Source organism: Nannobrachium achirus (genome assembly GCF_963921795.1).
Source record: "Nannobrachium achirus genome assembly, chromosome: 4".
NCBI lineage: Eukaryota > Metazoa > Chordata > Actinopteri > Myctophiformes > Myctophidae > Nannobrachium > Nannobrachium achirus.
Window position 1 is genome coordinate 63,213,026 of NC_137813.1, and position 15,002 is coordinate 63,228,027.

General features: G+C 43.3%; 2 protein-coding genes across 2 annotated transcripts in view; one reads left to right on the forward strand and one right to left on the reverse strand.

The window, feature by feature from the left end:
• Positions 1 to 5,557, reverse strand: part of LOC308283075 (uncharacterized protein) — a gene marked incomplete at its 5' end in the record, with an annotated part of 64,027 nt that extends 58,470 nt beyond the window's left edge. Inside the window, 2 exons of the mRNA XM_080723465.1 lie at positions 1,690 to 1,901; positions 5,356 to 5,557. Coding sequence (XP_080579591.1) covers positions 1,690 to 1,901; positions 5,356 to 5,557 — 414 coding nt within the window. The remainder of the gene's footprint in view (positions 1 to 1,689; positions 1,902 to 5,355) is intronic.
• A 4,851-nt stretch (positions 5,558 to 10,408) lies between these two features.
• On the forward strand, positions 10,409 to 11,331 carry LOC308283076 (arrestin domain-containing protein 3-like; the record flags this gene model as incomplete). The annotated part of the gene is made up of 2 exons (XM_080723466.1): positions 10,409 to 10,825; positions 10,888 to 11,331. The coding sequence occupies 2 exons, from the start codon at positions 10,409 to 10,411 to the stop codon at positions 11,329 to 11,331; spliced, it is 861 nt and encodes a 286-aa protein (XP_080579592.1).
• Between the last annotated feature and the right edge of the window lie 3,671 nt (positions 11,332 to 15,002).

Consider the following 15,002-nt stretch of genomic DNA (forward strand, 5'->3'; position numbering starts at 1 on the left):
TTTTAAAACCTTTTTTTGGGGTCCCACTAGCACCTTCTATCCTCACAAAGTCCCATTTCTGACCGTTGTGTCTTTCCCTGGTTTTGAGAAGGCGAAGGTTAAAAGTATCCCACGGGTTCTCAAAACAGGCTATCCAGATTTGCTGCCGATTGTGACGTCATCTGCCGATTGTGACGTCATCACAAAAAAAAAAAGAATATATATCCACGAGTTTCCAACACCCCATAGTGCATTGCGCAGACGTCTGCACCGAGCTTCCGCCGCCGGTTTATAAGCTCACAACGGGTTGCATCTGCGACGCGACGTGAGCTTGTATGTCTGCTGTTAAACCCGGAAGTTTTTGTCTTAATAGTTCAAACATAAAATGATGGTTAAAGTGCTTCCAGGTCTAACGGGTTGAACCAGCGCAGTGTCACTGCGGACAAGCACGAGCATGACTTAACATCGGCGTGGCCTTTCAGGACGTGTGTGCACCCCCCCCCTCCGAAACCTGAAGAGACACCCTGGCCTGACGGGTCATTTGAGAAGACAAGCGTTGAGCGCGGTGCCCGTCTCCTATTGTCCGCTGCTCTGTCATCAAAGGCCTCGTGCACTCTGCGGCGCGCTACAGTGAGAGTAGCCTGTAACACACGTTACATGTCCGGAGACACGAAATGTTTTGGGTGTTTGGTTTAGGGACTTTTTTCCAGGTGTTTCGCCCTTTTTCCAACACTAACCAGCAGGACCAAAGTGAAGCGATTGAAGCAACTAGAAACAAATATATCTCTTCAGGTTTGAATGCACCATAATAGTGTACCCATTTGCACACTCTCAGAGTAAAATTTACATCGATTTAGCTATATAAATTAGGGTCTCAGAGATAGAAATACCATTAAATGGGGGTCCGTACTAAGGTTAACGTCAAACTGGGGGTCCTTGAAATTAAAATGATTGAGAATCACTGCTATAGAGCCCTGAAAAATCTTCTCAAATGGGGTCCCCAGGCTAAAGTGTCAATTAGGGGGTCCTTGACACAAAAATGTTTGAGAACCCACTTGTTGAGAATCTCTGTTCTACAGCACACTCAGGAAGTAAGTCTGAACATGGACTAGCGATGGAACGATATGAAAACGTCATGTCATGATTACTGTGATCAAAGAAATTACGATTTACGATATTGTCGCATTATCCTGAGGTGGAACATTTGCCAAGAAAATAGATGATCTACAAGCTCACAACACGTCGGCTATTTTTTGGCAAAGAGATTTGGTAGAGAGTGGGAAAAAAAGACTGTATGAAGTACGTCATTTCCAGGTCCGTTTGACCAATTGTAGAGAGTTTAAATGGTACCGCATATGCAGCTCAAATAAAAGGTGAATTGATCCCAGTGCATGACGGAGGATCACTTCACAATACATTTAAATCTCCACAATAGTGTTACTATGAAAAGCTCCACTGGCTGTCTGTCTGTCACGTCACGTCACACTTTTGGCCCTACTCTTATCTCCGGCACCGTTGCCCCATCCATGCTAAACTTTGCACACACTCCTTGGCACATTCCCCTCTTCTAGCGCCACCATGAGGTTGCTTTTTGCAGACAACATTATTGTCTATACATGCGACCTGACAGTCGTTTATCTCACGATTACGGAGTCTTACTGGTGTTTTTATGACGATAAACCATATTGGCGATTATGGTCCCGTCCCTACCTTGGACACCCCGTCCTCGTTGGTCTGGGTCCTGTGGCGGAGCTGCATCAGGGTCCACATGTCCTGGACAGGGGTCCTGGAGGACGAGGAGGAGGTCTGCTCCAGCAGCTCCGCGCCGCTGGGGAGCCTCTCCCACGCGGACATCTGCTGCTCTATGTGCTGCAGCTTCTCCTCCATGCTCCTCTGGGCAGCGCTGCAGCTCAGCTCTCTGGCTGCAGTCAGAATGCAACAACACCACAGTGGAGAAACACTTTAGTTGCTTGCGAGCATTTGAATTATTACGGAGGAAAGATGCATTCTACTTTCGTCGTTGTTGGGTGAAAACCTTGTATGTCCAAAACCGTTGGTTTTGCATTTATCATTTTAAAAATTATTTAAACTAGTGAAAACAGCCGATCTACAAGCACACAATGCCTCGCGGTACTTTTGTGCGACAGCCTTGTACGATGAAGCAGGGCTTTACTTGGGGAAGAACGTACACATTTGAAACTTGGAGATACGAGGTTTCCAACCGACAACGACGTTTGCTGCCCCAATAATGTGAATTGACCTACTGCAGGGGTCTTCAACAGGGGGTCTGGGACCCCTAGGGGGTCCTCAGAGTTACTACAGGGGGTCCTCCAAATCTTTGTGTGACTTTTCCCACCTTTTTCGTATTAACCACTTGAACCCTAGCATCCATATTCGGAAAACTTTAGACAAAAATAGCGAATCTACAAGCTCACAACGCCTCGCAGCGCGAGGCGTTGTGAGCTTGTAGATCGTATTTTTCGACAAAGAGTTTGGTGTAGAGGGGGAAAAAGAGCAGACTATGTACAGAGTGAAAGGTCAAGTTTATTAAGTATTGACGGTTCAAGTGGTTAAATATCTGAAAACACAAATTCACATGAATCCAAAATACACTGATGATTGTGCTGTCAAACAATGAAACTATATGGAATCTATGAAAAAGTTGTGGGGGTCCCTGCTTCATCTCTCTCTCAATTAAGGGGTCCTTGGCCTGATAACGTTGAAGACCCCTGCTTTAGTTGCTTGCAAGCATTTGAAACATTACAGAGGAAAGATGCATTCGACGTTTCTGCCCCCATAATGTGAATTGACCTACTGTATATGCCAAACCCCATTAAAGATGTAGACTCCCCACCAAAACTCAGCTAAACTTGAAGAATAGAATGGCTGACTTTTTTCTTTTTTTTAAGTCCCAAATTGCTTATTATAAGCAGACATTGCAACACAGGTTCACCCATTGATGGAATGATTGAAGAATGTATTAGAAGTACAGTTTCATGACAGTACAAATCGCTGGTACACGGTCAACTAAAAGGAGCTTTTTGGATTATTTACACAGGAACCACTTTATGTATCTCAATTAACATTGAAAGACAGACGGATAGAAATCAGAGCCCAACATCATTGAGTTTCCTGTTCACCACTTTCCCAGGAGATCAACCTGGTGCTCAATGCCAATTGACCATATTCAGACAGCGGCTATCTTGCCATCAAGTTAATGAAATGCCACCCCAGTTGCCACGGGAGAGTGTTTTCTGCTGGTGATTCAGTCCGAGTGTATCAAATGGTGTGTTCGTAAATGTGCACCGAGTGTGGTTAGGGTTAGGGGTTATGGTTAGGTTTAGGCATAGTTTTACTGAGGTTAAGGTTAGGGTTAGGGTTAGGCATAGTTTTACTGAGGTTAGGGTTAGGGTTAGGGTTAGGCATAGTTTTACTGAGGTTAGGGTTAGGATTAGGGTTAGGTTTAGGCACTCACTACACTGAGCACACACCCGGTGCGCATTTCCGAACGCACCCTTTGATACACTCGGACTGAAACACCAGCAGAAAACACCATCCCCAGTTGCCACCTGGTTTCAACGCAAATTTCAAACATGGCCACCAGGTGAATGTGGTCAATGGAGATACAAGTTGAGTTAAAAACTCTACAGGAACCCAACATTGGAAAGGATTAAAGATTCGAGCACTCAAAAAATAGCGTTGGAGAGTCTCCTCCTCCTAAAACCAAAGTACTTTAATCATGTCCACAAACTTTTAAAAGTTAATTAAAGTAGGCCTACTTTGATTTTACGCCCTCTTCTCCGTTAATTTTGGACTTTTAATAAAAGTATTCAATCCATCAGTCGAAAGTGAGGTCAAAGTACAAAAGCTCTAGAGCTAAATATACGATTCAGAATCATATAAATCATGTTATTGGAGTACAATAATTGTGTTCATCACTTCATTGTTGCAGTTGGTAAAGGTGGAGCTCATTTTCATTAACTTTATATAGCTAATAATAACAACGCTTGAAAGCTTAAATAATATCAAAATGTAGGCTATTTGTGATCCATCTATAACCATATTTATCCCATATTTTCTCCTGGGGGTCCCTGACACAAAGTATTTTCAGATGGGGTCCGCGGCCACACATGCATTTAGGGGTCCTTCTTGGCACAGAAAGAAAGGTTTGAGAACTACTGGCCCAAATGCATGTCAAAGTGAGGGTCCTTGGAATTGAAAAGGTTGAGAATCACTGCTCTGTAATTCTACTTAGATGTTGCATACTTCTCAGAGGCAAATATTGTACCTACTTTTACTTCACGCAATTATTTGAAAAGTTGTGTAGATTATTATCACAAAACATTAACCACTAAAGCACTATATAGGCCTACACTTTGGCCATTTAAAAAAAGAGCCTTTAGGGGGGTCTACATTGACCCATACAAGTCTGTAACTCTGACAGTGTACACATATTTGGTTCCATTTGTACAATTAATTAATTATTATAAGGTGAGACCTTGAAATTTGAAAGAGAAACACTGATGCATAGCAGTAGTCTAGTGGAAATTTCATGAACCCAGCAATGGCTATAAACTTTTAGAAATGTTATCTAATAGGCCTAATGGATGAAATTCAGCTTGGTTGCTATGTTGCATGTTGAGCGATTTGCATACCTATTATATTCTATATAAATTATAGGTAAAATAAAAGAGAAAATCCAAAATAATCACATGACTTCCCAGACTTGTTTTCATGTTAATGTGCATATAAAATAAAATAAAAATGTCTATAGCCTTAGCCTAGGCATAATATGATAACGCTAAACGATGCAATCAGCGACGGCTCCAGAAAATTGGGACTGGGGGTGCTATGGGGGGGCTGGCTTTTTTAGAGCGGGGGCTAATGAATTTTGGCAACAAACAATAATGAATAATATTAATACGACAAGATTCTCTTGCTTATGGTATTGATAACTGAACAGACCAGATCATTGGCAGATGCCAGCTCCAAATATGTGAGGCTGAAGACACTTTCCTGCATGCAGAACAAACTGCCCAAGTCAGTCAGTTGTCTTTCACATATTCATGTATGTTTCATATTAATTTATTTATTCCCACAATTGGGTTTGTGGGGAGGGAGGGGCTTAGGGGGGGGCTAGTCCTTCACCAGAGGGGGCTAAAGCCCACCCTTGCCCCTCCCTAGAGCCGTCCCTGGATGCAATGATAACTATAACTAGCCTATCAAGAACATTTTTAAATTCAAAAAGTCACAAAGTGGCCTAAGTGGGATAATTTGAAAGGTAAAGATTGTGACAACATTCCAACCATTTTCATAATCTAATAAATCACCAAATACCATAAGCAGCAATACATTCACATGATCAGATGTACGGACCTGTTGACTTGTGCTGGTGATGATGATGAGGAGGAGGAGACGGGCGGTGGTCTCCATCGTGGGGTGTCCAGGTGGTCAGGGCATGGTGGAGGTCCAGGTGCTCCAGCATGGCGCGCAGCGCGGCGTGGAGAGCCCTGAAGTTCACCAGCCCTGCGTCGGAGGAACCCAGCGCCACATCCACCAACTCATGCAAACTCACCATGCTCATGGCTTTGTTACGTTTGTGTTTTAAACACGTCGGCGTTTAATGATATTCCATTGTCATCCTAAGAAAAAGAAAGAAAGAAAAAGTCTAAAAAAGTTGAAAGTTTGAATAAAACTATAGAAAAATAATTCAAAATGACGTTTCTCGCACCGTTTTTCCACCAAAGAAAATGGGTCCAAACATGCGTTTTACTGTAAAACAACCGAATGTGTTTGTTAAGCAGTTTGGTCTACTTGCAGTCGTGTCTTGTTGGTGACATGACATCTCTCGGCCGGAGGACACAGTGGTGACAACAGCAACAACCTCAGTTCAGGAGAGTTGAAGCGGCTGGAGGTCTATGTGGTTGCATGCATCCCACGTTGACATGGCAGCGACGCCGGCGACGTTACACTCTCAAACCTTGAGTGGCTTGGGACGTGGGGGTCTTTTGGCCACCAGAGGGGGCTGTAGCCCTCTTTATTACATTTTTTCTGGTCTACAGATTTCAGGCCTACCACACAGCAGGCTATGATGTTAGTAGTGAACACATTGACAAGTACCGTGGCATGCTGCGAGTGCATCTCTCCAGTCGCCACTCCGACAATAAGAAGTCAATTTCGGAGTGGCGACATGTCGGAATGGAGAGAGCCTTCCGGCATGACCACCAGACATCAAATATCACAATGTCAGAATGTTCTAGTCCGTTTGTATTACACATTTATTTGGTTATAGAAGCAGCCTTGGCTGTGAACAGTTATGAGACTTCCCCATATGTGGGCCTACATTTGGCATTTGTGTTCTTTCATTGTCTGTTTATTTGATGTGTATGTCTGTGTTTTAGAAAATAGGGATGCACTTCAAGTAGCCTATATAGGCCTATTTGATTTGAAACTGTGTACCGTAACCTGTGTTTTAATACAAATATTTTAAACAATGTTCTAGTCCACACTCCACAGGTGGGCAACATTGATTTTTCTGACTTTGATAAAGTGAGCAAAAACTAGCCTCTGCTCTGGGCTCACAAATGAAATTAACTTGCATGAAACAACCACCTCAATGCATTGTCAACTTTTAAAGTGGCCTTCTAATCGGTCTATGAGACACCATTGCATTGTGTTAGATATGGACTCATGGCAGATTGGTTCACAATTAAACATTTATATTTACAAACCGAACCTAGTTACCTGCAGGATACAGGTACATACCCAAACAATTTAAATATGAATTGCCAATATCTGGAATTGAGTCAAATATTTGCCTCAAAATCTGTTGACTTTTATCATTTAGACTTTTTGTTATTTTCCTTTGAGGTTGCCAGAACGTCACCTCTCCCCATAGGATGTCACTAATCCCTCATAGAACTCAACTACACTAACTAACACCAATCATAATCAGACTTAAGGCCCATTCCCACTGGGCCAGATAAACAGATACAAAAAATATCTTTCTCCATTCAAGTGGATGGTAAGATACAGATATCTGTGACAGTCATTTTTTGAGCGGCTCCTATAGACCGCTTTTTTACCAAAACTATTGGTAAAAAAGTTTCATTGGACTAACGCTAGACCAATGAAACACTTCGATTCTGTTGATCTGTCCATGATGTCATAGCCACAGAGGCACCCGATTGGTTCACCCTGATTTAGAACGCGTTTAGGCCGCGTAAAATACGTCATAAAAAATTATTGAGCGGTGCTAACCTTGAATTTCAAAATTGTATTAGATATATATCACTTATAAGCGATAAAATAACCACACTTTTAGACAGACTGTGGAAAATCTTACAGGTTATAAATGATAGGCAACTAATACAAGTTTAAAATACAAATAAACAGCTTTTGAAAAAAAATGATGATGTCACTAATGAAGATAACATGAATTAACTAGACCAATGAAACACTTCGATTCTGTTGATTTGTCCATGATGTCATAGTCACAGAGGCACCCGATTGGTTCACCCTGATTTAGAACGCGTTTAGGCCGCAGAAAATATTATGTCACAGACACGGAGGCACCCAATTGGTTCACACTTTAGGCCATTGACTTTGAATTTCAAAATTGTATTAGATGAATATCATTGATAAGCGATAAAATAACCACACTTTTAGACAGACTGTGGAAAATCTTACAGGTTATAAATGATAGCCAACTAATACAAGTTTAAAATACAAATAAACAGCTTTTGAAAAAAAAATTATGCTGTCACTAATGATGATAACATGAGTTAACTAGACCAATGAAACACTTCGATTCTGTTCATTTGTCCATGATTTCATAGGCACAGAGGCACTCTGATTTAGAACGTGTTTAGGCCGCAGAAAATACGTTATAAAAAAGTGATGTCATAGACACGGAGGCACCTGATTGGTTCACCCTTTAGACCATTGAATTTGTTGACGAACAGATCTTGACAAACTAAAATATTCATCTTCTGGCCTCTGTCGTTCTGCACCATCTTGAAGAAGGATCTTTTTTCTAGAACATCCTGACTCAAGGTCTGTGGTTCTGGAATCTCCTTGACAAGGGTCTGTGGTTCTTTTGTATTCTTGCCCAGGGTCTGTGTTTCCGGAGCCTGCTGGTCCATGCTCTTCGGGCACTTACAGAAGGTCTTCTTGAAAGATTCAGTCAAGTCCGTGGTCTTGAACATATAGTTGACAGCTGTTCTACTTGGCCCTCGCCCTCTGAGTAGTCTTTGGTGGTCCAGACCAAGGTTTTGGCTGATGATCTCATGGGTTTGAGCTCCATGGCCTGGGAGATGGTGTGGTTGGCACACACCTTCAGCACCTGCTCACGCCTCATCAGGATGTGGTAGAAGTGTTTGACAGGGTGAAAGAGAATTCTGATTTTGCCCACTCCACGCTCCTTCCACTGATTGTCCACTGATTGTCCCGGTCCCAGTGATACAGCTTGGTCCGATCTTTGAAGAGGAACTCCTCATCCTCCTCACCAGACTTGGTCTCCACCCTTTGCAGTGACATAACAGGTTCAAAAGGGATGTCTACATTACTGGATGCTTCCACATACCTGGCTGGTATGTTGCGCATAATATACTCCTGATGGTGTAACCAACATAATCTGTTTCCAAGAGGCAACCCAGCACTTCTTCGCGTTGGCCGTCAGTCAAAGTTAGAGGGAAAAGTCTGACCAACCACATATCCTGTGTCAGGCTCACGTGGAAGGACCCAAATGCAGACACAAGGCACAGGTTTAAATGGTTTTATTAACCAAAAGTCAAGGCAAATCAAGGCAGGCAAGGGGCAGGAAAAAAAAACATAAACAGTAAGGGGAAACGGGGTCGAGATCCAAAAGGGCAGTCAGCGAGGCAGAGGTACAGTGGGGCAAGGCAAAAGCGTAGTCTAGGAGAAAAACAAACAGAGGTCAGTCAGGGAAAAAACTTGAACTTGGCAAGAACAATGCTTTCGGCTTTGAATGCAAAACAATCTGGCAAGAGCTGGCCGGAGACTGCAGGCTTAAATACTGTGGGTGATTGCAGGATGAGTGGAGGCAGGTGTTCACACAGGGAGGACCCCCTCCTAGACACACCCACACCGGTCAGGCTGTGACATCCTGGACCTTTCTGGCACAAATCGACCACCACCCAGGATTCAAGACAGCGACCACGCTACATTACCCTCGCAGACTATGGTTGCTGTTTCGAATCCTGGGTTTTGTTCAATTTGAGCTGGTGTAAAGGTCAGGACCCACAAAAACCTTATATAGTCTGAGCAGACCTCTAGAATGACATCATACACAACAAAAAGAATATTGCCATGCATGCCTATCAACACTGATTTGCGCAGGCGCCCTTGCAGGAATTAGTTTGCACCGCTCACTTTGCACAGATGCGATTTTTTTATCTGTATCTTACCATCCACCTGAATGTTTACCTATCATGCTAGGTTATATGAGGAAAATGTTGCCAGAGAGAGGTGTGGGACGAAAAAGTGCAATGACATCTTCTTTGGGCTTATACCAGTAAGACTCCCTAATCGGGAGATAAGCGACCATCAGGTCGCATGTAAAAACCGGCCTGATGGTGGCGCTAAATGGGACAGATTCATGTTGATGACATGACTTTAGACATACTGATAGTGTGTACCGATTCGTGTGATTTTAGGGCAACATTTGTAGGAGCAGTGTCCAAAAATGTGTTTTGCAAGAATCGCCCTTATGGTGGAGCTAGAAGAGGGCCATGTGAGAAATGAGGGGTGGGGGTTGTGGGCTGGCAGCCAAGGAGTGTGTGTTTAAAGTTTGGCATGGATAGGGGCAACGGTGGCGGAGATATCAGTAGGGCAAAAGTGTGACGTGACGTGACGTGGCGTGATGTGGCGTGACGGACGGACGGACGGACGGACTGACGGACTCAAAATCCAAGATGGCAACTGTTTTTTCAAGATGGCCGCTGGAAATCTGGGCACCAAAACTGAGTGGACACCAGGCCTTTAAGTAGGTTAGGCCCAACAGGTATGCGTATGCACTTTCGTCCCAATCAGTAGGGACGAAAGTGCAGTTGCTCAACTTGTTTCCATTCGATAATTTCCCACTCGTCCGCATTCAAATGTAAAAATCGTTGTAGATATTGACAGAGGACATGTGTAAGTACCTCACAAACAAATATCTTCACTCCAGTGATTTCCCTCTTTGTGTAAAGTCGTAAAAAGTAAAAGGTTGCACTTTCGACCCCATTCTCCCTACTTCTTCTTCTGTCACGTCTCCCTGGAAACGCGTCCATGTGATGTCAGCGTGACATCATGGTCTGATATAAGGGTAGAAAACTGATGTAACTAGCTTAGCAAATCAATGTGCTTCACATTCAACAGAGAAATAAATGGGATATAGCAGGACATCGTTTCCCCCCTCCCAGCAGTAATGCCTTCAGTGAAAGACCTTAACATAACTTACGATAATGTTCTCAACGAGGAGGGGACCTTTTCGGGGGGAGATACGGTCACGGGCAGAGTTACGTTCCAGTTAGAGAAGGAAACCAAAGTCAAAAGTGTCGTCATCAAACTCAAAGGGGACGCCTACGCGTGGTGGGGGCAGCCTAAACAGTACGGGATTCTGTACACCAACAACAAATACCACTCATCCAGAAGGTATTTCAAACTCAGGGAGTTTCTGGTCACGGAAGACGCAGAAGAGGCCGCTCTTCCCAGAGGGACGCACGTCTACAACTTCAGCTTCAAGATACCGGTGGGGAACATGCCGCCGTCCTTCAACGGAGAGCACGGAAACATCGTCTACATGTTGGAGGCCAAGCTCGCCAGGAGCTGGAGGCCGGATTGCGTCGCGAGGCGCGAGCTGACTCTCGTTAACAAGTCCATACACCGTCTGCGATGTCTCCCCAGGTCGGCGCGGTGGAAAAGGAGCTCGGCACTTTCTTCTCCAAAGGACGGGTCCAAATGGAGGCCTCTGTGAGCAGGGGAGCCTGTTGTCCGGGAGAGGAAATGACCGTCGTGGCCAAAGTCAACAATTCCTCCTCTCGGCCGGTGAAGCCCAAATTCAAACTGTTTCAGACGTTGGCGTATCGCGTGGACCGCAAAACCGAGCGCAGTGAGGCGGAGGTGTGCAGAGCGGCGGGGGACGTCGTCGAACCCGACACGAGCAAAGCAATCACTTGTCAGCTGTTGATCCCCGCGGACCAGAGCCCCACCGTCGACCACTGTGACATCATCTCGTTGCACTACCACGTGAGGGCCTATCTGGACATCAGCTTTGATTTCGATCCAGAGGTCAACATTCAAATGGTCATTCTTCCCGCCGGCTCTACGTCCAGGAAGAGTAAAACATAAAGAGGACATATCGTCGTTGTCGAGTGGAAACCTTGTATGCCCAAAAAACTTTCGTTTTGTATTTATCGTTTTAAAAATGATCTAAACTAGTGAAAATAGCCGATCCATAAGCACACAACGCCTCGCGGTGCGAGGCGTTGTGTGCTTGTAAATCAGCTATTTTCACTAGTTTTGTGCAATAGTCTTGTGTGATGAACCAGGGCTTTACTTTACAGATAAACGTACACATTTGAAACTTGGAGATACAAGGTTTCTGCCCGACAGTGACGATATATATAGGCCTATATAGAGCATCGCAGCGGAAATGGATTCCTGGGGTCACTTAATATTCCCCATTCATTTTCGCCATAGACTTTTACAAAAATATTTATAACAATTATGTTAAGCCTCGAACCAAGCCATCCAGGATGGAGGTGAATCATGACCATATAACCTTTTTTTCTATGAAAAGAACATTTTGAAAATCGCTAAACAAAGGGTAGTTATTAAATGTAGTATATCAAATAATGTAATATTAAAATATGTTTTCACATAGGATCAAAGGTTATATGATCATGATTCACCTCCATCCTGGATGGCTTGGTTCGAGGCTTAACATAATTGTTATAAATATATTTGTAAAAGTCTATGGCGAAAATGAATGGGGAATATTAAGTGACCCCAGGAATCCACTTCCGCTGCGACGCTCTATATATGTAGCGTGACCCCGGAATCGGCCGCAACGGCTCTGCAAAATCGAGCTTCCAGCTCTAGTCACAGCTGGTTGTGAGCGTGGGGTTGCCGAGGGGGAGAGAGAGGTTCGATCCCGGCGCAATGCACAAACTTACAATCTGCCGTGGTCGGCAAGACTGATAAGCTCACAACGCGTCGCAACACCCAGAGTAGGGATGCTGGGGTTTGCAGTGTGCAGTGAAGTGGGATACTAAATCATGTGTGTCAGGGTCCACCAGGCAAAAAAGTATTTGGCAACTTTGTCACAAGTGGGTGAGCAGTTCAGGAAGTCACAGCATTAACCTGCTGAGCCAGATCTATCACTTCTGCATTCAGACCAAGCTCAAAGCCCTGAAAGTCCTGCCTGGGGTGTCTGATCTCGTTCTCTGAGACCCACCTGGAGCTGAGTCACAGCCATAAAAACTAATCAACCCTGTAAAGAACCTTATGTTTAAGAAACATGAGAGACCTCTGGAGCTGTAAGACTGGCCACATGTGTGTTTGTCAGTTAGATCAGTTATGTATCTCTGGAGGCAGGATATGAAGGAAAGAACAGACAGAAGAAAAACAAACAGACAGGAGGGCAAACAATCAGTAGAGCTCGGCCTTTCCACTGTGTCTTCGTTAGGACATCAAAGCTTCTAAACACTTTTACTACAAGGTTCAGGTTAAAGAGACGACATTTAGGAGTGGCTTTGAAAACATGGCCAGACTAGGAACACAAGTTTGCAATTTAGATTTCGAAGTGACATTAGAATATGTGACATTATTGCGACGTATAGGTCGCAGTTTAGTCTGTGAACCGTCACAGCTTGACCGCATCTCTGTCTGTCTGTCTGGAACGCCTGACACTGTGGTTCCCCTGACACATCACAGGTGACATCACAGTGATGTCAGATACTCAGAGCAGGGATCTCCATATATGGGCATAAAAGGGATCTCCATGTATGGGCATAAAAGGGATTGTATGTATGATGTCAGATGACAGAATCCATTTATGGCCAAGACAGATGGCGCAAACTCACCCTTTTCGCCCTTATCAATATACTAGTAAGACACCTCAGGGTGACTTGCGACCTCAGGGTGACATGCGACCTTGCCCTAAAGGCGAAGTTTTTTTTCTTTTTCTGGGAATGACCATGGACTTTTATACCCTGAGAAATCTCGTAGCTTGTCTGACTGTCAGTACAGGAAGTGAAGTCACATGACATCCTTTTTATGCCCATATATGTACTTGGGCATATATGAGTGATTCTGTACCACATCACTGTGACCCACTGACATCACACTGACATCACTTCCTGTACGTACAGACAGACAGACAGACAGACAGACAGACAGACAGACAGACAGACAGACAGACAGACAGACAGACAGACAGACAGACAGACAAAGCTACAAGGTTTTCAGGGTATAATGCGACCTTCGGTCGCAATCAATCCATCAATGGTGGTCAACATACAGTATTGTAACATTTATATTCAACAACTCATTTTTTGTGCTTCCTTGCAATATGGCTTCCCAAGTAGAGTATAATGCAAAAGTTCAAATTATTATTTTGTTGACAAATAAAAAGGTACCCAGAAAGGCAACACAAACCCTGTAGCCTGTCCCTCTCAATGCTGCTTCCACATTCATTTTGACAGCATGTGTGTCACTGTTTTAACCCCTTAAACCCCATATGGTTGAGTGGGGTCTTCTTTCCTGTTATTGCGGGGAACGCTTTTGCTGAAAATAGCAGATCGACAACACAGATCAACTGCAATTGTGAGCTTGTTGATCTGCTATTTTCTGCTAAACCCTGGGGTTTAAGTGGTGAAGTCACTAGTGAACTAGTGTGTGTTATGTCAACTCTAATGTCCATTCCAAAGAATACAGTGGAAACCTTTTCTCTTCACATTGATGTGTTTCCATCTACTTATGATTTATAACTAATAAATGTCATGTAAATATTGTGTTAAAGATATTGCTTCTGCATTTTGAGTGACTGAAATTGGCAGAATCTGCCATCTATAAATCACTTGGTCACATTTTGGGGTATTTGTCACTGTACCGTTGCACATAATGGGACATTTGTACTGTGCATTTACCTGTTCGAACAATTAGGAGCAGTGGATGATATTAGTACATGTATTAACCCATTAAGACCTGGAAGCACTTTATCCATTATTTTATGCTTTAACTATTACAAAATAGCAGATCTACAAGCTCACAGCCATGCTGTTAGCTTGTAGATCTGTTATTTTCTTTTGGAAAAATTGTGAAACCTTTTGCAAATCTTTGAATATATCATTTTAAAAAGCTAACTCAAATGTTTGCTTCTGGGGGGTCCCTGGAACAACATATTTTTAGATGGGGATCCGTGGCCAAATACATGTCATTTTGGGGGTCCTTGACATGAAAAAGTTTGAGAACCACAGATTTAGAAGGATTTAATTAGAAGACATTCTTAGACTTAGAATCGGGTCAAAATATTCAAAGACTTGCACAAATGTTTATGATTTTTCCAAAAACAGTATTTTACAGGGACACTTGGTCAAATAGACTGTGGTGAAACGCTGTAATCTGAAGACTCACCTCTTCGGACTCCACCTTAGCATTGACGACCATGCAATCTTACACAAAGGTAAAATGTAATTTAGATAGCATGTTATTTAGACAGATGATAGGTTCATTTATTTACCTGGCATCGTATAGTTCAATTTCAATGTTTTTTATATTACGATGTTTAGACTGATGCTAGGTTATTGGTTTAACAGTCACACTCCCTCTATGCCAGGGGTTCCCAAACCTTTTTGTCTCAGGGCACCCCATAAATATTTGTTTTAATCTGAGGCACCCCTACATTATAACTTTCACTCCCACCTTATATTTATAGCATATCGTCGTTGTCGGGTGGAAACCTAGTGTGTCCAAAACCGTTCGTTTTGTATTTACAGTATTGTCTATAAAATTTACTA